We start from the raw sequence: 24,852 nt of genomic DNA, 5'->3' as shown, positions 1-24,852 counted from the left end.
TGTTATAATCTATTCACGATTATTTATGAAGCCTGTTACTGATCTAAATAAGTAAAGGTTCTTTCTATAGCCCTCACATGGATAGGTCTTTTGAAAATCAAATAAGATTCCCCTATAGCACTGCTCTGGAGGACTACTCTGGTACCTTTTTTTAAAGAGTGTGGTCTGTGCCCCTAAAGCAGAATTATACCATATTTAGAGTATACTTGTTTTTCTCCAGGTATTGCAGTTTTCCTCCCAGATCTCAAAGATGCATTTTAGGTCACTTGGAAACTTTGAATTAGCTAGGTGAGAGTGAGTGTAAGCATACTCATTACTGTCACTTACAACTCAAAAGGGGACTGGTTCCAAAATCTGAAACAGAACAAATGGATTCGAAAATGGATGGATGGCTATGCTTTCTCAGCAGTATCCTTTATTTACTTCCCTATATTTTCAATTTATAAATGACATAGTGGCAGAGTGGTTTGAACAGCTGCCTAATACTTTCAGAAGGTTAGGTTTGAATGTCATCTTCTTCATATCTATGTGGGATTTCTTCCTGGTATTCCAGTTTCTATCCTCCACCCAAAAGATGTGCATGTTAGGTTAATTGGTGACCCTAAACTTTTTTCTACAACTCTGAACTGTGTTGGATGAATGCACAAGTAAGTGAGTGTGTGTTGTTTTATGAGCATACCCCCTATATGGACTGACTCTTGCCTTATGTGCAATGTTGCAGTTACATCCCTACCAGTTTTGAACTAAGCATATCAGAAAATGGGAATAAGAAACAAGTAGATACAGATTTTACTCTTCTGGAATAAGAATATCTGAAAGACAAGCCATTTGCCTTCATCCATCTAAAAATGCCAAAACCCTCCATATATCTGTTACAATCCTTCTATCCTACATTATCTTGGTAAATCAGAGGGGAAGTGTGCCTACTAGTTGCAGACATGAGGTAGACTCTCTTCCACAGATAAAAATGTTTTTTACTAAGTCATCTCTTCCACATCCAATTCCTGTAACCAACCAAGGGACATTCAAACTGGACACATTTGTAGACTTTTTTTTATTATTTTATTGATTTTATTTAAAACATTCCATACAAATAAATCAATTTTTACAAAGATAGGGTCGAAAACAAATCAACCCACACCCCTGAGAAAGAGAGCTAGGCCAGCAGAGTAAAACTTAAAGCTAGTAAAAATAAATAAATAGATGAATTAATAAGTGAATAAAGATAAATGGAAAAAAGGGAGAGAATCTGCTTTCTCAGTGCTTTAAATGCTTATTTAAAAACGTTATTGATTAGATCCTGCCAGGTTTTGAAAAAGTTCTGCACAGATTCTGATTTTTTTCAGTTTCAAATAGTATATAACATCAGTTACCCACTTACTTAAAAGAGGAGAGATAGGATTCTTCCAGTTGAGCAAGTGAGGTCTACGTGCCAATAGTGTAGTAAATGCAATTACAGTTTGTTTGTCTTTCTCCACTTTAAGCCCATCTAGGAGTTCACCGAACACAGCTGTTAATGTATAAGGAGTGATTGTGACACCAAGGCTGTCTGATAGGCATTTAAATATTTTGGTCCAGAATGATGTTAATTTGGCGCAGGCCTAAAACATTGGGCCAATGAGGCTGGAACTTGATTGCAATGTTCACAGGTTGGATCTTGCCCTGGAAACATTTTGGACAATTTTAAGTGAGACAAATGTGCTCGATATATAATTTTGAGTTGAATAATTGTATGCTTTGTGCATATGGAGCTCAAGTGGATTCTCTGCATTGCTACCTTCCACTCCCTTTTTTCCAGCATAGAGGTGGGTGGGAGGTGAGGAAAATTGAGCAGGTTCTATTTAACACAGTTTCTAATTTGAAGGTAGGGAAAGAAATGTGTTCCTGGAAAGTTAAATTTGGAATGTAATTGTTCGTAGGATGCAAAGACGTTGTCTATGTACAGATCTCTAAGTGATTTAATCCGAAATGTTTTCCAGACATTAAAAACTGCATATGTTTGAGAGGGTGGAAAAATGTGGTTCTCGTGCAGAGGTGCCACAGATAAAAGCTTCTTTATCTTGTGGATTTTATTCTTCCAAAAGAAATACTCATCCCTTTTTAATCTGAAGTACTGTTGACTTTGTCAAACACAGATTAAAATTTAAATTTTTTACATTATAAGCTTTTTCCATCTACCCATATTCTGTTATTTCAGTACAAAATCAAAGCAAGTAACTGCCTTTTTGCAGAATAGAATTTATTTCAAAATGTCTTTTGAGATTCTTTTCCTTAAAAGTTGCTTTACCAGCCTTAGATAACAATATACCATACCAGTCAGGTTTACCAATTCTAACAAAGCCTTTACCACCCAGTATTTTCTTTTTGGAAATTATAGTCATCTGGTCCATTGTGCCCTTCTGTCTTCTCTGTTATTCTTTTGAACCCATAGCCATACAATCACATTCAAAGAGCTGTGGCCTATAGTTTGGGATTTAAAAAGCTAGACAACTCTTTCTGAACATGACTTCGCTATCATATGTAAGGATGGCTAAAATTTCCAGAACAATTTATTTAAGTTAATGTGACTGTTTCTGTTTATGCAACAAAATAAACATCCAACCAGTAAAAAAGTAATTCATTATTTTGCCAAGCTTTACATTATTTACGTATCTGTTACACATTGGACATTGGTAGTCTCTTCATGGGAAAACTGAATGACACAATGTTCAGTCATATTGGGAAAATTCATTGAAATTTCTGTGGAATAATGTTTCATTTATATTAATGTACGTATTGACTCATTTTGTATTACTTGAACATGTCCTTTTGCAGTTCTGTGAGTACAGAGTCACATCAAGAAACCAGTGCTATAAAGTCTGCTCTTGGCACATTGCTATTTTGAAGGGTTAATTTTTGCATCACTGGCTTTCTTGTCCACTTACTGACATTCGAAATCTGCATGCAATCACACTTATCCATCCATCCATTATCCAACCCGCTATATCCCAACTACATGGTCACGGGGGTCTGCTGGCACCAATCCCAACCAACACAAGGCGCAAGGCAGGAAACAAACCCCGGGCAGGGCGCCAGCCCACCGCAGAACACTTATCCACTCCATGTGATTATACATCACAGTAAACCCAGGTGGATGACCCTTTGTTTACAGGATCATTTTGAACGCAGTTTTAAGGCTGTATGCCATATTTCAGTAACGTAAAAGGGATATTCTGGGTGTTGCTCTTTCACACTTGTTCTACAGTCTAACCTAGTTAAGCAGTCACATTGTAAATTACAAGGTTGCCAGTTGAGCCCTATTTAGTAAAACACTGTCTGACCCTTGCAATAAATCCCATAATATGCCAGTGCTTCATTTTCCAAAATATGTTAAGAAATCAACCATACTGCAAAGGCACTATGTGAAACAAGGTTGATATGCTATGCTCATCACACACTCTTCCCCTGTGTTTCATTACCTTCAATAAAGCATTTATGTTGTTATTTGCAGCTAAAAGCTACACTGATGGTCATTTTGCATGTGCTAAATATGTGAGATATGGGTACTTTTGAGTAATTTGCCCATTACATTTTGATCCACTAAAAACAAAACAGGCTGTAAACAATTGATTTCTTTCTACCAATTATTCAGACATTTTCCAAAAATCCAAATTTCTTATTGTTACTTGTAATATTTTATGCATTTAAAAACTTTACCATTAGTATTCTTAGCTCAGGTTGTCACTTTTTACCAAAATGTGTAATTACAAGGTTTTTAGTGAAATGTATTAGTCTAAATATAAATTTTAAGTTTAATGTGGAAAGCCAAACCCATTTAAGGAAAGACACAATGGCTACAGATTATCATTACAGTTAACGAGTTAATGAAAGGTCAACTCCTGCTTTTAACTGAACTCCTTGTTTAGTCAATATGTTTTGTGTTCAATCAATGTGTGCAGTAACAAAGGAGCCTGACTTTAAACAACATATGTACAGTTATTATGGCACACACAAAAAACAAAAAGGATACATACAAAGTGAATGATTACAAGTACAAATTTCACAAGCAATAGAGTTCAAAGCAGAGTGCAGTTGTGTAAGGCTAGATAAAAAAAACTAAACTTTAGACAAACTCAAAGTTGTTTAATGATCTATTGCCACTAACTCTTCCTCTAAATATGAATATCATTAGTTGTTTTATTATTTGCTCATCTACACAAATTTTATACTGATTGATCATAAAATAAGAACTGCTTCTAACATGGGTACAAATAAGTAGACATTCTAGTTGTCTCAGGAAGCAGCTAAAACAGTAAGCAAAAATTGTGATTGACATCTGATGGTTATGTTTGAAGACCAACAGTAGCAAGATAAGAGGCTGATGCCATGTTATTCTGTAGTACTTTCACAAGGCAGCAGTAGTCAGTGTTGTTTTACAGCTCATAACCTACTGTATGTATTTTGCAGGTCAGAGATGTATTGTTTTAGACAGGGCAGGGAGAGGGTATTCTGCAAAGAAATACATAAGCATGTGAAAAGCATATTTCAGATACCTACAGTTAGGTCCATAAATATTTGGACAGAGACAACTTTTTTCTAATTTTGGTTCTGTACATTACCATAATGAATTTTAAATGAAACAACTCAGATGCAGTTGAAGTGCAGACGTTCAGCTTTAATTCAGTGGGTGAACAAAAAGATTGCATAAACATGTGAGGCAACTAAAGCATTTTTTAACACAATCCCTTCATTTCAGGGGCTCAAAAGTAATTGGACAATTGACTCAAAGGCTATTTCATGGGCAGGTGTGGGCAAGTCTGTCTTTATGTCATTATCAATTAAGCAGATAAAAGGCCTGGAGTTGATTTGAGGTGTGGTGCTTGCATGTGGAAGATTTTTCTGTGAACAGACAATATGCGGTCAAAGGAGCTCTCCATGCAGGTGAAAGAAGCCATCTTTAAGCTGCGAAAACAGAAAAAACCCATTTGAGAAATTGCTACAATGTTACGAGTGGCAAAATCTACAGTTCGTTACATCCTGAGAAAGAAAGCAAGCACTGGTGAACTCAGCAACGCAAAAAGACCTGGTTGTCCACTGAAGAAAACAGTGGTGGATGATTGCAGAATCATTTCCATGGTGAAGAGAAACCCCTTCACAACAGCCAACCAAGTGAACAACACTCTCCAGAGGGTAGGCGTATCGATATCCAAGTTTACCATAAAGAGAAGACTGCATGAAAGTAAATACAGAGGGTGCACTGCAAGGTGCAAGCCACTCATAAGCCTCAAGAATAGAAAGGCTAGATTGGACTTTGCTAAAGAACATCTAAAAAAGCCAGCACAGTTCTGGAAAAACATTCTTTGGACAGATGAAACCAAGATCAACCTCTACCAGAATGATGGCAAGAAAAGTATGGAGAAGGCGTGGAACAGCTCATTATCCAAAGCATACCACATCATCTGTAAAACACGGTGGAGGCAGTGTGATGGCTTGGGCGTGCATGGCTGCCAGTGGCACTGGGACACTAGTGTTTATTGATGATGTGACACAGGACAGAGGCAGCCGAATGAATTCTGAGGTGTTTAGAGACATACTGTCTGCTCAAACCCAGCTAAATGCAGTCAAATTGATTGGGTGGCATTTCATGATACAGATGGACAATGACCCAAAACATACAGCCAAAGCAACCCAGGAGTTTATTAAAGCAAAGAAGTGGAAAATTCTTGAATGGCCGGGTCAGTCACCTGATCTTAACCCAATTTCACTTGTTGAAGACTAAACTTCGGACAGAAAGACCCACAAACAAACAGCAACTGAAAGCCGCTGCAGTAAAGGCCTGGCAGAGCATTGAAAAGGAGGAAACCCAGCATCTGGTGATGTCCATGAGTTCAAGACTTCAGGCTGGCATTGCCAGCAAAGGGTTTTCAACCAAGTATTAGAAATGAACATTTTATTTCCAGTAGTTTAATTTGTCCAATTACTTTTGAGCCCCTGAAATAAAGGATTGTGTTAAAAAAAATGCATCAGTTGCCTCACATTTTTATGCAATCGTTTTGTTCACCCCACTGAATTAAAGCTGAAAGTCTGCACTTCAACTGCATCTGAGTTGTTTCATTTAAAATTCATTATGGTAATGTACAGAACCAAAATTAGAAAAAAGTTGTCTCTGTCCAAATATTCATGGACCTAACTGTATATGAAACTGACCAGCAAAAGTTTTTTCTTTAAATATTGGATGATAACTGTGGTAGGTTAACTACCTCTGAGTATTGGATTTCATTTCAGATATTTTATTAATGCAAAGTCAGTAACTGTAGTTAATTGAACATATTGATCAATAAGATGCATTGGTTTTATTTTATGATATACATTGCAAACAAGAAAACAAGTTTTCTTCAAGTTGCCAAAATGTAAACACATATTACACTGTTAATTACACTCTTTTCAAATATTGTCTAAAAGGAAGGAAAGAAAGTTCACAAATTACTGTATATCCAACATCCAAATACAAGACTGTGTTTAAGGCACAGTTGATTAATTAAAAATTAAAAGAAAACAAAAATCATACCTCAGCATCAATGAATTTAAATAATGTTACTAAACAGGGATTAATATCAATCGACTTTCATCTTCTGCACCTTGCGTTCATAATACTTGAAGTGACATAATTAAATAATGAACAATTTCATAAGCTGCATTTTCATACTCCAAGCTGATTGAATCTTTATACTTTGCAATTAATGTCTTTCTCAGAATTTGGCAACACTTCCATGCAGAAAGAAAAGTATCAACAAGCACATCAGAGAGAGAGAGAGATAATGTACAGATGTGTACACTAAAGGTACTGAAGGATGCTTTATCCAATCATTCATCGATTTCCTCAACTCATTAATTTAAACTCTGGCATGCCAGAAGACTGCATTCAATGATGTGCCAGTTTATCATGATAATTAACCTAGAACACATTATTTTAGTGTTGGGGAGGAAAGTGGTCCATCTAATTTGCAAAATCCACACAGACAGTGATCGAACACAATGTCTTTGAGCTGTGATACAGCAGCACTAGTTATAACTCTTTAAAATTTAATGTATACTTTAGTGAATTTATTAAAACCGTAATACATTGTGGGCATTAAAGACGATTTGAGTATAAAATATATGTATGAATGGCGTGAATAATTAGATCACTAAGAAGAAAAAATAAGCAGAATGTACAGTATTTATAACAAAACAGTGATGAACCTCAAAACCAATTGCATTGAAAATGTGTATACTATGTGGTTTCCATAATATAATCTAATGCCTCGGTTAACAAATCCCCTGAAAACGTAGCTTCTTTAGATAGATAGATAGATAGATAGATAGATAGATAGATAGATAGATAGATAGATAGATAGTGTAAAAACGCCGCACAGGACTGTAAGTTACCGGAATTTCTATGGCTTAAATTTAAATATGACTTCTGCAGCAATCGGTGCCATGCCCTCCACTTCGTTTCAGACTTATAGAAAACATCCCAAAATAATACAAAACAGCTTCCCTCCATGAATGTGCCATATCAAACACAGGTTCCCACGTCCTCTTAAACACTTGTCACCTGTTCTTCGCTCCGGACCTTCCTTCTGTCACTCATTACCTAAGAGGTGTATTCGCCCCAGTTAAACATAATGAAGTATATCTGCAGCCGCAGCCTCCACACAGGAGCTCCAAGTAGGTGGATTTGACTCGAATGAGCACCAATAGAAAGACACCCCCGCCCCCATTCAGCTTTATCCCTTCAAGTGCTCCGCCTTTTTTGTTCCCTCCAAGTCCACAGCTGCTGTCTACATGTCACAAAACACAGTACTGCGTAATGGAATTGTAATTTTCAGATGCAATCTGTGCATAAAATGTGCTATAAATAATACGCTTCCGTAATTATGCGATCGAAACAAATGAGCAGAAAAAAATGAGCTGAATCAATACATGCTCTATTACTGTTCCTTCATTTCAAAGTTGTTTTTATTTTTTTTTACACCTTGTCCTTTGGAAATTGAGGAGATTTTTAATAATTATTTACTCTACCTAATCCATACCGAGGTCAGTTTTCATTTTTTAAATGTCATGTCACTTTAAAAACATTAGAGAACAATTGCTGCCTCTCAACGCCACCCCCCACCCCCGCCCCCTTATTTATATTGGTACGGCTAATTGTCAGACCAATCACAAGGCGCTCTGCAGGGTGTCAGCACAGACGTCACTGTGTTTATGTCTCGTGCTGCAGTTCTTCATCATAACAAAACAAGTAGGTTGCGAAAGACGTGTTTGGTAGCAGGTTTTTATTAATTTGTAGGCGTAAGAAAGAATATCAAAGAGAAGAATGATGACAAACCGAGAAATTAACCCAGACGAGAATTTACAAGGTAAGTTAAGCGATTAGTTGCCTCATGTTAATAGCACCTTTAGTCTCCCAACGAAGAGGCCGTTGTTCTGGTAGCACGAGTGTATTCCAGTAAAAAGAAAATGCGTTATTTTTTCACAAGGACAAGGGGCGACACTTTTCAGTTAACGTTAATATCCATTATTTTGTTTTTCTTTCTTTAACGCTAGTATCTCTTTATTTGTGTACCCTTTCTTTATTTGCGATTTCATGAGTAGCTCAAGTGTCCAGCTTTTTATTGCGCAGCATAAAAGAATACAAAAATCAAATCTGTACCGCTTTTTCACCTGCATCAATGTTTGCTCCATCGTACCTGAGATTATAATGTATTCTTTGACGGAAGCATAATTATTTATCCAATGTAAATTAAAATGTAGATCGTAATAATGGTGAATGTGACCAAGAAATGGTATTGGTAACAATAAGCAACGACCTTAGTATTCGGGGCAAAAGGGAAAAATATTTGCAAATTAGGGTAGATCTGTGTTTTGTGGCCTTTATAATATTTTCCTCTCAGACTTGCTTTTAAAATCATGAGATGAATGTCTGTATGCAGTGTTTTATCCTTTATTTTACATTGCAGTACAAAATAGTTTTACAGTTTAAAACCTCGATATTTACTTTTAAATTGTGGGAAATTGTAATAGATTTAGCTTCTTTAGGTAAATATTTGTTATAAGGCTTTCGTATGTAGTGTTTATTGAAATTCGGTTTTGTAAATTGATATATTAACCTTGATATATACTTTACATTCTGGCAAATTGTAAGAAATTTAATAAGGATATATTTGTTATAAAGCATTCGTATGTGGTGTTAATTAGAATTCGGTTCTGTAAAGCGTATTGACTTCGTAAGAATATAACTTGAAACACTACATACACTGTAATATTTCACAGTTTACAGTGTACTTGTTCTGCCGATAATGTTTATAGTGTTCTGGCAATGTATTATTAAGTTATTTAAAGGCTGTAAGAAGACTCAAATAATTATTGCATATGACACTTTCATAATTTAGGCTGATTACATTATAAATAAAAGTTTTTATAATGGCTTTTAGTATTTACAATTTATAGATTATACTTGGATTATTTGGGTTATTCTGCCCTTTTAGAGTACCCAGCGTTTTTGTCTTTTTTAGTGGTTCTATGCATGTGCATCCTATTCTTTAAATCCTCAATCTCCGAGGTTGTTTTGTTGACCCTGAAAACCGTTCAGCAGCCCATGATACCACTTCAGGCAGATGACTGATTAGTGAAGCGTGCTTTTTATAGTCATGCTTACCGACATAATGGATCACAAAAATAACAAGGGGGGGGCGACTGTATTCATAAGATTTTAGGCCTTGTCGGCAGGAATTCTTTCTATGGTCACTTTAGAAATCAGAAAATTGTTGAAAATAAGCCGTGGGAGCTATCACGTGATTGGAAAATATGCCAGAGTGCAGGATCCTTGGCAAATTATTTACTGGGCATTTAGCACAGCTATGTAGACCACAGATTGTTACTAGAAAAGTCAGTTGTTTAATTTATAAGGGTTTTATATATTTATATGCTAAACAAGTAGCTGTTTAATGATTTGTCTTTAGTTTGTAACCTGAATTATAAATCCTTGCTTTGTTCTTTCTTAATATAGGTGGATGTACAGTATGTTGACTTCATAGAGATAAAAATATGTTCTTCAGGATATTTATGTTGGTTGTCATAGTGATACAGTGGTTTTTGCCTAATTGCTCCAGCAGACTGAGTTCTAATTCCGGCCTGACTACTTACTGTCTATGTGAGGTTTATGCTGCCTTCCTCTTCACATCCTGAAGACCTTCAGGTGATGTTGAATGGTGACATTAAGTCGGCCATGTTTGAGTGTCTACGTGTGTAAGTAAGTGTGCTCTGTGACAGAGTGCCAATCAATCCCTTGACCAGACCTGCCTTGCACCCAATCACAACAGTCACCCTGAATTGGATAATTAGATTCAGAAAATGGATGGGTGAAAAAAATGTGTTGTTTAAAACCCAGACAAGTTTTAATATGAGGGTCAATTCAAGGTCTTCAAAACACAGAACATCTTTATATTTATACATTAATTTGTATTAATCAACAGTTGTCTGTTCAGATTAAATAAATTTAACAAATTATTTGGTGCCTGGTCCCAGGACTTTGGCCTGATGCTACCAAGATCCTTATGTGACAATTAATTGCATTAAGCAGGTTTATAAATGCTATGCGGTGTAACAAAATATTCCAATACGGTTTCAGTTGTTTCATACTTTTTGAGTTCTTTCATAACATAACTTTTATTTTTGAAGATTTTTGTTCTGGGAGATGGTCTTGAAAAAGAAAAAAAGATTATCGAAAGTACACATTTTGTACACTTATTTAACTTCTGTTTTTTTTATTCACTGTTAAGAAAAGCCAGAATAAGTAGGGGTTTTATTGTGCAAGAATGGTAAAAATGTAGCTTCCTTGTAAACAAATGCCAGGATTTGAAAGAGCTCTGCAAGGGTTACCTTTGCAAATCAAATTTTGCTGAAGTCCACAAAAGAATACATGTGGTAAAGTAACTAATGAAAAGATAGTTATGAATGAATAGTATTCTGGTTGTATATTTTGGGTTAGAAAATTCACTCTGGTTAACTCAAAAGCAACTAAAAGTGTAGTTCAGTACAGTGGCAGTTGTCTCATGACTTAACTACAGCAGGTGTTATCTGGGATTTTGCCACTTTCGCACTACATTCATTCCTCATGTTTAACTCTTCTGTCTCTGTGTGTGTTTCTTAAACACGTGCTCCATTTCATCTGCCTTGCTTACTAGAAGTTAAAGTATAAATTGTGAATTTCGCCTTGGGGATTAATAAAGTATCTATCTATCTACTAGTAATGTGGGTATAGTTTTACATTTGTCACAGTCAATATCAATTGTTAGCTGTACTGTTAGGTAATGGAAAGATGCTATATAAATCAAATATATTATTATTGTACAAAATGGCATACAAGATAAAGAGTATTAAAGGTAATTGAGGGATATTCGTCAAGAAGAGTATGTGGGAAAAAAAAACACACAGCAACACTGCATGCTCATATTATCTTGGGCTTCTTTGTATTAATTGAATGAGATTATACAAAGAGATGATCAGTCTGTTTTTATAGTGAATAAAATGACCAGAAATCTAAAAGCCACACTGGACACAAATATACTTAACAGCGCAACATTAGTTGAGTCCAGGCATACACCCCATGAACATACATGTTGAGTACATTGTTTCATTTTTCTGAAGTGTTGATTAATAGATGGCCACTTGTGTACTGCTCTATATTTACTTGGGGAAAAAAAGTTGAATCAGTAACTTGACAGCTTGGGCATTTCTTCTAAGTTGAACATTTATGGAACTTAGAACTATTAGAACATAAATCACAACCACATAAAAAAAACAGTCAATTAGGTGCTGTTTTTCAGTCTATGGGCAGTAGACACACATGAAATTAAACACTATAAGTGCATGATGTAACTAATTAATAGTGTCAATATTTGCAAAATGTTTTTGGCAGCGAAATTCTTCAGTTTTGTGCTTGCATTTTGCCATAAAATAATAATAATAATCACACTTAAAATCCTCACACTAAAGAAGTTCTCTCATGGTTTTAGTGTTGCTAAGTATTGCTAAGGTAAGTTTTGCCCAACATTTACCAGTTTAAAAGCAAACTACTCAGTTTGGTTGCAGATGAGAATAAGAGCAAGTGTGTAGTGTAAAAGGGTATTTGCAATACAAATCTGCTAACCAGTAAATTATTGTGGTGAATAAATTACACCACTGTATACTGCATATGCTTTTAAGTTGCTTTTTCATTTTAGGGTTGTGGGGCGGTGGCTTGTATTCTGGTAGCATTAGGCTAAGGCAGGAGCCAGCGTTAAATCTCTACTTTGATTAATACTGGTACAGTGTGTTAACCAGTTGATTTAACATTACTTTTTTTGGATGCAAGATAAAGTTTACTTGCATGTGGGAAGAATCTGCAAATGACAAGAGAGAGCAGCATTTCTCCATTTAGCTTATTTACATTTACACCTGTGTGTATTTATCTGCACTATTGGGTTTAATTAAATACTTGGAAGAAAAATGAAGAGAAAAAAGTGAAGGACTGAGAATTACTCGTCCATTTTAGCCTTCAAATCATTTGCATGATAGAAAGGGAAAGAAAATCTAGGATATGAGAATGACCTGACATAGCAGAGTTAATTTAATTTCATAGCTTGTTAGTGCTTTATTGGCAAGAATTGCTTTCTAATTAAGCAACCAGGTCAGAACAAAAACCTGCAGCCACTGCGGCTCTCCAGGACTGGGATTGAGGACCCCTGGGATAGGGTAATAGAATTCATATGCTAGATACACTTTCAAAGTTTTAAGATTGCAAAAGCCAGAGCAGACTTTACATGCTAGGAGCCTCATAATGGAAAACCCACCACCAGAAAATAGACAAATACTGTAAAATCACTTGGGAAAGTACAGTAATTAGTCCTGAAAGCTCATATGTCCAATAGCCCTGGATTATATTCCCACCTAATTATCATCTATTTGTCATTTGCAGATTCTTCCCACATGCAAGTAAACTTTATCTTACATCCAAAAAAAGTAATGTTAAATCAACTGGTTAACACACTGTGCCAGTATTAATCAAAGTAGAGATTTAACGCTGGCTCCTGCCTTGGCCTAATGCTATGTTATTGATAATAAGGAGCAATTAAAATAGCTGTTTAAGACAAAATTAAGCAATAAGGGCTCAAAATCACTAAAGTGAAGCAGAAATGTTACTTTAGCAATAAGTGCTTTTTATTAAGCAACTGGGTTGGAGCAAAAACCTGCAGCCACTGTGGCTCTCCAGGACCGTGATTGAGGACCCCTGCGCTATCCTACACAGAGCGTCTAAAAATAGCATTAATTTTATATTGATTTTTGCAAAAAAATGTAAAACTTTCCCCTTGCACAACTTTACACCTTTGTTCCCCATCATCTGCAATAAGTTATACCTCTAGAAATATTGTGATGTATCTTTTTCATTTTTTTCACCATTCTTTCTTAATTTTCTATATGTGCCAGTTTTTTCCACCTTTTGCATGTTCTATTATAACTCTTACGAACTGGGTAGCTTATTTGACTTTGTAAAACTCTTTTTTTCAATATTGGTTACATAAATAATTATATAATAATAATAAAATAATAGAATTTTTGAGGGAAAAATAAATTAATATTAAAAGGTCTTTTATTGTTAATGCAGAGATACATAGAGATTTTTGTTTTTCTACATTTACTTTTGCAGCTTAAGACAGGTAAGGTGGTTATGCCAGATGGATCCAGTTAATCGCAAGTGGCATTTTTACATTAAAAGCAGCTTTGCAAAAAAAAACCTCTTGATTAACTGAATAATTCCCCTGGAAGAGCATTAGGGTCAGAAGGTCACTTTCCCTAAAAGGAAAACCTTTTACAAGATGTATTTGTTTTATGGCAATATGCCCAGAAACATATTCAACAATGTGTGTCTCTTAAAGGATGCATAATTTTGATAAGTCTGTGTTTATTTTAAGTTTTAATACAATGTATACATAAGTATTATTATGCGGTTATTTACACATTAGATTGCTTTAACTCTTTATGTTGAGACAGGTTCTTGGGTGGAGCTTCACTTTAGTAACAATGGGAATGACTTTGCTCCACAAAATGGAAGCCAAGAACAACCCCCAGCTTCAAATGACAGTGGAGATATGGAAAAAATGCTTCTTGATGCCCAGCATGAATCTGGCAGAAGTAGCTCCAGAGGAAGCTCTCACTGTGACAGGTGTTATTTTACATTTAAAATATAAATTTATTAATGTGTTAGGTTGTTTACAAGTTGCAACAAAAGTCTGCTAAAGTTAGGTGTTATGATGGTAAAAAAAATGTATAAGAAACAATCTTTGACTCAAAATAACTCTGCTACATTTGCCCAAGACCTACTTACACCAGAGGACTAAGAACAGGTCCTTTCTTTACTATTACAATCATTTTCTATAAATTAATGTAACGGTATATTCCCATATTTTAAAAAATTTCTTTCAGCACACAAAATTGTTGGTTTGTTGCTTTGCAAAAGTATTTAACCTCAAAAAACTTTGCTGTAGTACAAAAATACACATCTTTTAGCAATATTTTCAAATGGCAATTTTAAAGGCAAAGTTAATTATTTGTCCGCAGACAATTTATACAAAGTTGTAAACTTCTTTGAGTATCTAGACACCTGTGCTTCAGTAGCACTAGATTTTAAAATGTGAAATGAAATTTCCCCGATTAGGATATTTTTGCCTTACCATTGACCTCTGCCTTTGCAGCTTTAAATGCAATATTGCATCTTCTGAAAAAAGAATAAAGTCTGTTTGGGAATCATTTAGTCATACAGTGAATCCTAAGAAATTGTGTGACCTTGAAGACTAAGAGGTAAAGTTGTAGGAAAGTCCAAAGGAATAAAAGCGCAGAATTGCTTGTGATATGCCAAACCTGTTTTATACAGTAATTTCTACTTGGTACTGATAGAGGCTGGAACAGTGCACAATTTTCAGTTATTATTAAACCCACTTAATTCAGTTCAGGGGAGTAGGTAGCCAAAGTATAGTGTAACAAATGGGGAAAGGCAGGAGTAGTATCTATTTTGTAATGGGGAGAAAACATTTAGCCGAATGTTCTCCAGTTGGTCTGGGAAATCCCTCAACTACTCTTTGAGGGCCAGACGTTTAATTCTAATTTAGTTTATCAATGGTTTAGAGACCATAAAAGCAGTTCATGAAGTACTTATCAGTAAGCAACTCTTTTTCTATTTTTAAATTTTTGGGGATTTTACAAAGTATCTGGTTCTGCTTGTTAGAAAATGGCATGTGCATGAAAAAATATAAAGAAAGCTGTCAACTAAAGCTTTACTCGTATTGGAAAAGTAGATTCACTGTATTGGCATATGCTTATTTGACAGTCACACCTGCCTTCATTTGCTGAGTGTGTTCATTTGGGTTGAGACACAACGTAACTAAGGTTACAATGGAAATCATGTCCCATGCAGCAAGTGTTTATTTACGTCTCCTAAGACGTGTGTTAGTGTCTCCTTTTAGAGGCTCATTACGTGCCACCATGCCTGGGACCAAGACCTGTAGGTATACTTTGCTTATGATTCATCTTATACTGTATGGTCAAACTATGACTTAAAGGTAATTCATGAGCTTGGATGGTTAGGAAGCCTATTTTAAGAAAAATAGAAATCTGTGTGCTCTGTAGAAATTTCATGTCATATCTCACACTATAACTACCCAAGAAAGATTCATATGATGTGAACTACACATCACAGCAGGAGTTGGACTTTCCCAAAAACTGCAAAGTTTTTGCACAGAGTTTACAAACCATTTTTACACTTCTTATATATATAATCATCAAAATTAAAAGAAATAAACATTTGAAATACATCAGTCTGTGTGTAATGAATGCATCTAATATACAAGTTTCACTTTTTGAATGGAATTACTGAAATAAATCAACTTTGTCATGATATTCTAATTTTATGACCGGTCCCTGTATTTTGTATACTAGTGTACTGCAACCCAAAGGCTGGTACAGGCACAATCCAGAACCAGTACCAAGAATGTTTTGAGGAGGTAGGTCAGCATGCTAAGTCATCGATGCTGTGTTCCAGGGCAGGAAAGTCTGAATATGTATGTTTGTTCTCAAACCAAAGCGATATTACATCAGTGTATTTTTTTTTTGTTACACTAGGTGAGTGTGCAAATTTAAATTGCCTAAAGAAGTGTGTCCACCTAGCTGGTCCACTACTCATCTTCTTAGAATTTTGTAAATTAGAAAAAAAAAACAGTTTTTACAAATCTCACAGTAGTGGTTCCACTATTAGGCTAAGTGACTTCCACATTTCCCCTGACACGGACAGCAGTTGCTGCATTGTGAACAGTGCTTGGAGGGCAAACATTTTTCTTGCCGTTCCACTTTAATCATTTTGACACGCACTTACTCGCATCACAGCAAACCTTCAAGTGACTAAATTCACCAGGCATGTCATGGCAGTTCAGTCGTACGGTGCCGTATGCATCAGTTTCGCTATCAATGTCAATGTCTGTTGACTAATTCACATAGTTCTCACTATTACTTGATTCAACTAATGGTTCAGCTTCAGTTTATTCTAAAACTGGCTTTACACGTTATCATTATGTTTTGGTTGAGGGCTCTAACCAAATACTGATGAATTGCTTTAGAGTTGCAAAATGCATAGAAATACTCATGATTTTTTTGCAGCACAATGTTATTTTATCTGACAGAAGAACACAGTCCTAAAAGTTATTTAGGATTTACACTGTTAAGTGGACTATTGAATGTCATCCACAATCTGATTTGGGCTTAACACTAGAATTACCAGAGGCAATGAAAAAACTCGTAGATCCGTCACACCTTAAATCGCTTCTTAAAACCGTTCTCACCTTTCCGCCAGAGTCTTTTGTTCATCTAAATGTGCTGATAAACACGGGCTGCAAGCAGCCGGCTATTCCATCCCCCCACCAACTTAGAACGTGCACGAACTTCTCCCAGCTCATGCCTTGATTGATTATCTGGGAGTGAAGTGGAGTTTTAGAGTGGAAATAATAGATCGTTATTTGGAACACACGCATTTCACGTGTGTTCCGTTTCTACAGTAATCTGTGTAAACATTGTTAAAACAGAAACTTTTTCATATTTTAGTAATAAATTTTACACAATGTAGGCATAAACTATAAAATGTGTGAAGTCTGAAGGCCAAAGATCAAATAAACACTTTCACAAAAGGTTCAAGAATGTCACAACAGCTTCTGTGGCGTACTGGTAAGATTTCGTCACTTAGAGCGCAGTAGACTTGCTGTACCTCTGAGACCCAAGTTCGATACCCCACTGGGGAGAAAATTTTTTTTTTTTCTTTTAAACCTTCGCCATTCTGCCTGCCTTAACTCCCTGTCTATCTATATAGTAATAACAGTAATTTTATTATTATATAGCAACTTCCCTGTCTGCCTATCATAGTGCCTTTCCTATCTATCTATCTATCTATCTATCCCCTTAGCTGTTTTTTTTTATATATCTATTATACAGTGCCCTATGGGGTGCCAAACAGGCAATTACAATGATTGTCGGAATATATAAAGTCATTCCTGAATATATAAAGTCAGTGTTGGAATATAATAGTCATTACTGAATATATAAAATTTCTGTGCCTGTCATTTCACTCGTACTAGTGAAAGGTAAACTTCAACAGAAGCCACTCAGAGTCGATCGGGCTTGTGAGGTTCGTCCAAAAATGCGACCATACAAAACGAATAAATAAATATAGTGTTCAAAATGCCGGGCACATACATCATTTTGAATGAATTAACTGAAGTGGTGTTTTTTTTTTTTTTTTAATATTTTTCTGAAGATGTTTTTGTTAACTTAGTTCATTACGTTGTAGTAGGAACTCATTGAGTTTACTAAAATGTGCTTGAGTCGTTTCAATCAATTATAATCTGACTTTAAATTTATATATTCAGGAATGAGGTTATATATTCTGGCGCTGACTTTATATAATCAGGCTTTGACCTTACATATTCGGGAGTGACTTTATATATTCTAACTCTGACTTTATATATTCAGGAATGACTTTATATATTCTGATGGCGACTTTATATATTCCGAAAATCATTGTAATTGCCTATTTGGCACCCCATAGGGCACTGTATAATAGATATACAGTATAAAAAAAAACAGCTAAGGGGATAGATATATAGATAGATAGGAAGGAAAGGCACTATATGATAGGAAGACAGGGAAGCTGCTATATAATAATAAAATTACTGTTATTACTATATAGACATTATTTATTTATTTACTTACTTCCTACAGCGTAAAGCCATGAGTGAAGAGCTTCCCATGTACATATACAAAGTACAGCGATGGCAAAAGGCATTCTTGATCCGATGTAGAACTGTCGTCATGTAAGTAAATAACTCAAAGGAAAATAACATTAGATCTGGCTTTTATGTAAGTAACATATAAATGTTAATGTTTTGGGCGCATGCACCGACATTTGTATGTAAGAGCCAGATCTAATGTTATTACCTTTATTTATTTACTTCCTACAGCGTAAAGTCATTAGTGCAGTGCTTCCCAAGTACAGCAATGGCAAAAGTACATTCTTGATCCGATGTAGAACAGTCATCATGATTTGAGTTTGCCTCTGTTATAGCGCGTCTGAGAAAACAGCAGTGTCAAATGCGGTTCGGGTGGGTTTCGGTTTGGGTGGTTGGGGTGTGAAGGAGATGGTTTGAGTTGGGATCGTGAATGCGGCTGAGAGAATAACAGAATAAAAAAAAAAGTTAACCTTTACAAGTATCATAAATTACACCGGCTGTTACAGACTGGAATCAAATGTATGTTTTTATTTTAAAATAGTAAGAATACGTACAGCACACTTTTCAAAACGGACTCATCTGGAATTGAACCCGTAAAGTTCAGACTACCAGTCAAGAGCTGATACCATTGCACCACCACAGCACTCTTGGCAAATGTGTGTCAATATCGCATTCTAACGCGGGTTGTTATTCTGTAGTTATATTTTTGAATAAAAGCACACTTGTTCTATTATACTGTATTTGTACTTTTTTGAAACTGTTTCTTTGATATTTGGACTTCAGGCTTCACACATTATAAACTTGTCTACATTTTGTCAATTATGACTAAAACATGAAAGATGTTTCTTTTTTTAACGATGTGTGTACATAGATCTATGTAGACATGGAACACACATGAAATGCAAGTGTTCCAGATAACGATAGTGTTTATAAAAGGTGTCATTTTGCTTGACTTCTCACTCTATACAACTGCAAGCAAGTGACATGCAGGTAAACAGACTTGAGCTGAGAAAACTGTGCGCCGGTGGGGGATGCTTGCTTGCTTGCTGTTTGCTGCTTAGCCACAAATTTAGAAGACAAAAGGCCTGACAGAGAGGTGTGAAGCGTTTTAAGGTGGGACGGATCTACAAGTTTTTTCGTAGGCTCTGGTAATTCTAGTGTTAACTGTATTTACGCAGAAGTCAAGGAGGTTAATTATGTGGAGTATTACTGCACCTTAATTAACAAGATGAAATAGTATTAATTACAATGTGACCTGTTCATACTGTATTAGATAGACATCAGACCCCGATAGGTTTAAACCTACAACAAAATTAAATCTTATGCATAAAATAAGATTAGCACTTAACAGACTGCAGAGTGCTAAGATTTTCTGTGTTACAAAATCTGAACAGATAAATCCAAGAAAGTTTGGACAGTGTTTAATACACCTGGAAAAAAAATAAAGGTATAGAGGTACAGTAAAGTGTGTCTTTTAAGGTGATAAGGTTAGATAGTATACAAAAAATGTGAAAAAAACGGTATGTTGATTATTCCTTTTAAGGAGAATTATTTTATCTGGAATAATTAAAAGAAAGGCAGTTAAAATTTCAGCAGATTTCAATAAAATGGTAAACTAGATAAAAATTATGAAGTCTGAATTTGAGAACAAACCCAAAAATGGAAGTGAGCATATCTAGTACCACATACAGTTAAGATCTAATCCTGAGTAGATGTTGGAGAGTCTGAGTTTAAAGAGGCATATATATATGCTGGTAAGGTTTTCATTGTAGAACTTTGAGTGATATTTTCTCGGTATTGAATTAAAACTGGTTATTTTTTTGAGAATAAGCTTATCTTTTTTTGATAGGGAAGTTAAGGTAAATACAGTGTAAACAAAGTGTTTTGAGAATGGAAAAAATAATTATTTTTGTTATTTTAAAAATGAATTTCTTCTTAAAATCACTGTATATACTTCATTATTATTAATAAATTAATATTCTTTCTTTTAATTCAGTCCACCAAGATCACAAACTCCACTTCATCTCCGCAGAGGTTCAGAAGTTCCCAGCAGTGGTGAGAAAAACAGCTCTCAGGTAGAAGAAATTTTGCCTAAGAAAGCATGTCTGTGTTTGTGTATTGGCATATAAATGCATGCAAGTAAGTGAAAATGTCAAATTACAGTAATTATAATGTCTACAGTGGCAAGATTAGTGTACACAAATGTGAAAAGCGCCAGTAGATTACAGTAGTAGTCTTTGAGGACAATTGTTTAATCTGGAATATTTTCAAAAGAGGTGTATTTCTCTCTATTATAATAAAAAAAAAATCCTGCGACGTGACAAGACTTTTTGGAAGATTTTTTTCAAATCCCACAACTTGAGACCTTGGCCATGACATTTTTTCATGTCACGCCCTCCTCTTAACCATTTTCAACAATGCACATGGTAATCTCACCTCTCATTCGTAAGAATGGTTTTGACAGACACATTTTCTGTTCTCTCAGATCTTATAAATTTTAACGTTTTCCTCACTTTAAGATCCTGTGAAAAAAGACGTATTATGTCCAAATCGTATTAATGAATTTAATCACGAAGGGTTATCAACAGAAAAAATGAGTACACAGGCAATCCTAGCAGTGAGAAACGATGAAGTTAAACAAATTAACACCAAAAATGACGATCAGTTATACAGCAAATTGGTTAAAGGCGTATCAATTAATTATGCTGAAATAGTTGGTGGTGATCATGCAGGAGATGAAAACGGCAACTTGGAATATCCCGAAAAATGTCTACAACCTTTAACGCCAGCTGGTCTTCCACCACACAAAGTACTGTACAAAGTTGGATGTATCCAAGAAAGGTATGTAGTATATCTTCCACGGATAACATTACACAACAAAGGAGAACTTGATATGGTTCAGAGGGGACTGGGCAGTCTAATGGTCTGGAATCCCTACAGATTTTATTTTTTTTCCAGCCGTCTGGAGTTTTTGTTTTTTCTGTCCCCCCTGGCCATTGAACCTTACTCTTATTCGATATTAATTAATGTTGATTTATTTTGTTTTCTTATTGTGTCTTTTATTTTTCTATTCTTTATTATGTAAAGCACTTTGAGCTACTGTTTGTATGAAAATGTGCTATATAAATAAATGTTGTTGTTGTTGTTGATATGCCATTCATATTAAAACCTTAACAGTTTCCCGTTAGAATGGCTTTTGCAAAAACAATTAACAAATCTCAGAGCCAAACATGCGAAATAGTCATTTTATTTAATAGAGGGAAAGAAACGAAATTCATCATGGGCAGTTATATGTTGCGTTGTCACGATCAAAGTCCAGACACATAATCAAAATTCAGTGCGATTATATTTTGATAAAAACTTAATAAAAAAAATTTTATACTCAAGTTTTACAGTAAAAGTGCAAGTTTAAAAAGTATTTGAGTGTTAATTTCAAAGCCAAACAGAATGAAATCGTATTATCAACGAATAACTCTCATGCAACATGAAACAATTTACTATCAAATTATTACGTTTTACTTTTTTTAACATGGTTAATTACTCACTGTAATGTAAAATAGTTAAATTATGCATATTTAACAATTCCCATGAAAATAAAAAACTGTTTAAATTCTACAACCGCATCCCCATGCGCGAGCGACAGAACTGCAGAGAGGCTAGCTTGTAATGCAGACACGGGGGTTGGCAAGCGAAGCGAGCAGGCGGCAAAGCCCCCTAGTATTAATTTAAAAAAACAACTATCTAAGTTGTCTGAATTTATTTCTGGGTCATGTGAGGCTGGAGCCCATCTTGGCAGCCCTGGACAAGCACTTTTTCCATTGCCAGTTCACTCACACAAGTGTGCACACAATCACACACTGCCAGTTTGCAGTCATCAGCACCTGTGTTTTATTATATGTTCTTGCCCAAGACAAAGTAACAAATGCACTTTGTAATATCCTTTGAATTAGAATTGTTGTAAATAGACATTGATATGTTTGTATTTGTTACATGGTGAATTGTAATTCTTGTTTTTTTTTAATTGAGACTTGTTGGTTTATTACTTGTTTAGTCCGAGGAAGATTATCTTGAAAGAAGAAAAGAAGTGGAACATTTAATGAAAAGCAATTCTGATTGGATTTGGGACTGGTCAAGTCGTCCAGAAAATGTTCCACCAAAGTCAGTATCTTTACTTAATTTGGTTCTTAATACATTTTGTAAATGTATTAAAATTATCCTAGATACAGTATTACATTTTAGAATTAATTAAATAAAATTTTTAAAACTGAGTAAAAATAAAATGTATTTTTACCGTTGTAAAGGTTTTAAATGCTAGCTGTAAGGGTACTTGTTGTTTTCATTGTGAACTGTTGCAGTGTAAGCTTATAGGCTCATTATCCTCACATGAACAGAGTACAATGAAATAAATTCTTATGGGCAGGCAGGGTCTCCACGTTGTAAAAATGTCAATATGAAGTACAGTATAGGGAACCTGAAATCGATAGAATTATTAGATAGACCGACTTCATTCTTAAAGAATCAAGTTGTGCTGCTTTCTTTAGGACTCCTCATTCGGAGATAACATTACAGTTTTACATTTTCTTATGTTTACTAGTTCTGTACAAAACATGATGCTGTGAAAGCCTGCTAATTACAATGTCAATATACAGTGGATTCGGAAAGTATTCAGACCTCTTCACTTTCTGCACACTCTGTTGTAGTTTTAATTTTAAATTGATAACATTTATCATTTTTGCTCATCAATCTATACTCTGTAACCCATATTGACAAACTGAAAACATGCTGTCAGAATGGTTTGCAATTTTTTATTTTTATTTTTTTACATATCAAAACCTGAAAATTTTCATTCAGGTATTCAGACAAAGCCCCTTTGGCAGAAATTACAGGTTCCAGTCTTCTTGGGTTAATTTCTCCAAGACTTGCAAGCCTCTGTGCCTGCCACTGAGAAGCACCCCCATTGCATTGTGCTGCCACCACCATGCTTTGCTGTAGGAATGGTAGTATTAGATGGGTGATGAGCAGTGCCCTGTCTTCACAAGACATTGTGCTTGGATTTCTGCCACAAGAGTTAAATTTTTTTCTCATCAAGTCAGAGTCCTTTAAATGCTATTTGGCAAACACCAAGCTGGCTGTTGATTGCCTTTTACTCAGGAGTGGCTTCCATCTAGCCACACTACCATAAGTGCTTAAATGATGGTAGTGCTACCAAGAGGGTCATCCTTCTGACAGGATCTTCCATCTCAGCAGTGGACTTCTAAAGTTCTGTTTTTGGGTTCATGGTCACCCCTCGGACCAGGGCCCTTTTTGCATGGTTACTCAGTTTGGCCAGTCAGCCAGCATTAGGAAGAGCATTGGCGATTCCAAATTTCTTCAGCATCACACTTATTTAAGCAATTGTGCTCCTGGTAACAGACAAAGCTTTATTTTGGTGTTATTCCCTTGCTTTGACCTATGCCTCACCACAATTTGATCGCAGAGTTCTCAGACTTCATGGCTTCGTTTTTGCCCTGACATACAGCGTGAATTGTGAGATTTTAAATAAACAGATGGGTGCCATCTAAATTATGTCAAGTCAGTTCAATTTGTTTACAGGTGGAATGCAGCCAAGTTCTAGACACCTCTCAAAGATTATTAAGGCAAGCAAGATGCATCTCACCATAACTTGGAGTGCCACAGCAAAGGGTCTGAATGAGATATTCGCTTTTGATTTTTAAAAATTTGCAAACTTTTCAGCAAATATGTCTTTACTTTCTCATTATGGGTTATCGAGTAGATCGATTGGGAAATGTATCCTTCTGAAATTAAATCTGCAGAAAGTTAATGGGTCTGAATATTTTGAGTCCGTAAGTGTTTTAACAGTTGCATGGTATGAAGATATTTTATCATTTTTCCTCCCCCGCAGAGAATTTCTGCTTAGGCACCCAAAACGGTCAGCATCCCTTAGCATGAGGAATACAGGTGTTATGAAGAAAGGTGGTGTGTTTTCAGCTGAATTTTTGAAAGTGTTTCTTCCATCTTTACTCATTTCTCATATACTTGCTGTCGGCTTGGGGTAAGTTAATGTAGTTCTGAAATGTAACTGTTATTAATACTGTTTAATAAAATAAGCATTATGTTAGAGATCTGACAAGCTAGGGCTGTAATAGAAAACATGATTGCATTTCTTCTTCAAGGATCTATATTGGAAGACGTCTTACAACATCAGCCAGCACTTTCTGAATAGTCTTTCATCGCATTATTATATAATCTTGGCCGGCCTCCAACCACAGTCCTTGCTAGACATGGGCTAGCCTGAAAGTGCTCAGTGCTGCATAACTGGATCGCAAGGAAGGGCTTTCTGTTAGTCGTTATACCTGAGCTAAACAATGATTTAATGTAAGTACTAAAATGTAAATTTTTCATTTTGTTTCAAATACAACTGTGCATCTCTTATAGTGTATTTTCTGGTAGTTAGGTGTAGTACCACCATAAAATGTGAAGGACTTTAATGAAACCAGTTGTTCTTTAGTAAGTACGCATTAAGCTG

The 24,852-nt window shown here is 35.4% G+C and overlaps 1 protein-coding gene across 1 annotated transcript; it reads left to right on the top strand.

Annotated features, from left to right (window-relative positions):
• Positions 1 to 8,198: 8,198 nt before the first annotated feature.
• Positions 8,199 to 24,589, top strand: bnip3 (BCL2 interacting protein 3). The gene is made up of 6 exons (XM_039770298.1): positions 8,199 to 8,381; positions 14,053 to 14,224; positions 20,323 to 20,401; positions 22,378 to 22,484; positions 24,229 to 24,378; positions 24,500 to 24,589. The coding sequence occupies exons 1-6, from the start codon at positions 8,339 to 8,341 to the stop codon at positions 24,543 to 24,545; spliced, it is 597 nt and encodes a 198-aa protein (XP_039626232.1). The 5' UTR covers positions 8,199 to 8,338; the 3' UTR covers positions 24,546 to 24,589.
• Positions 24,590 to 24,852: the final 263 nt, after the last annotated feature.

The sequence above is a fragment of the Polypterus senegalus genome, chromosome 1, assembly GCF_016835505.1.
Source record: "Polypterus senegalus isolate Bchr_013 chromosome 1, ASM1683550v1, whole genome shotgun sequence".
NCBI classification, from domain to species: domain Eukaryota; kingdom Metazoa; phylum Chordata; class Cladistia; order Polypteriformes; family Polypteridae; genus Polypterus; species Polypterus senegalus.
This window is presented reverse-complemented; position numbering and strand designations above follow the sequence as displayed.

What these genes read in the sequence shown, in the direction of transcription:
- bnip3 (XM_039770298.1), top strand. Translation starts at nt 8,339, where the DNA reads ATGATGACAAACCGAGAAATTAACCCAGACGAGAATTTACAAG. An exon ending in CCCAGACGAGAATTTACAAG is followed by an intron (nt 8,382 to 14,052) that starts GTAAGTTAAGCG and finishes ATGTTGAGACAG; the next exon opens with GTTCTTGGGTGGAGCTTCAC. An exon ending in GGAAGCTCTCACTGTGACAG is followed by an intron (nt 14,225 to 20,322) that starts GTGTTATTTTAC and finishes CTTTTAATTCAG; the next exon opens with TCCACCAAGATCACAAACTC.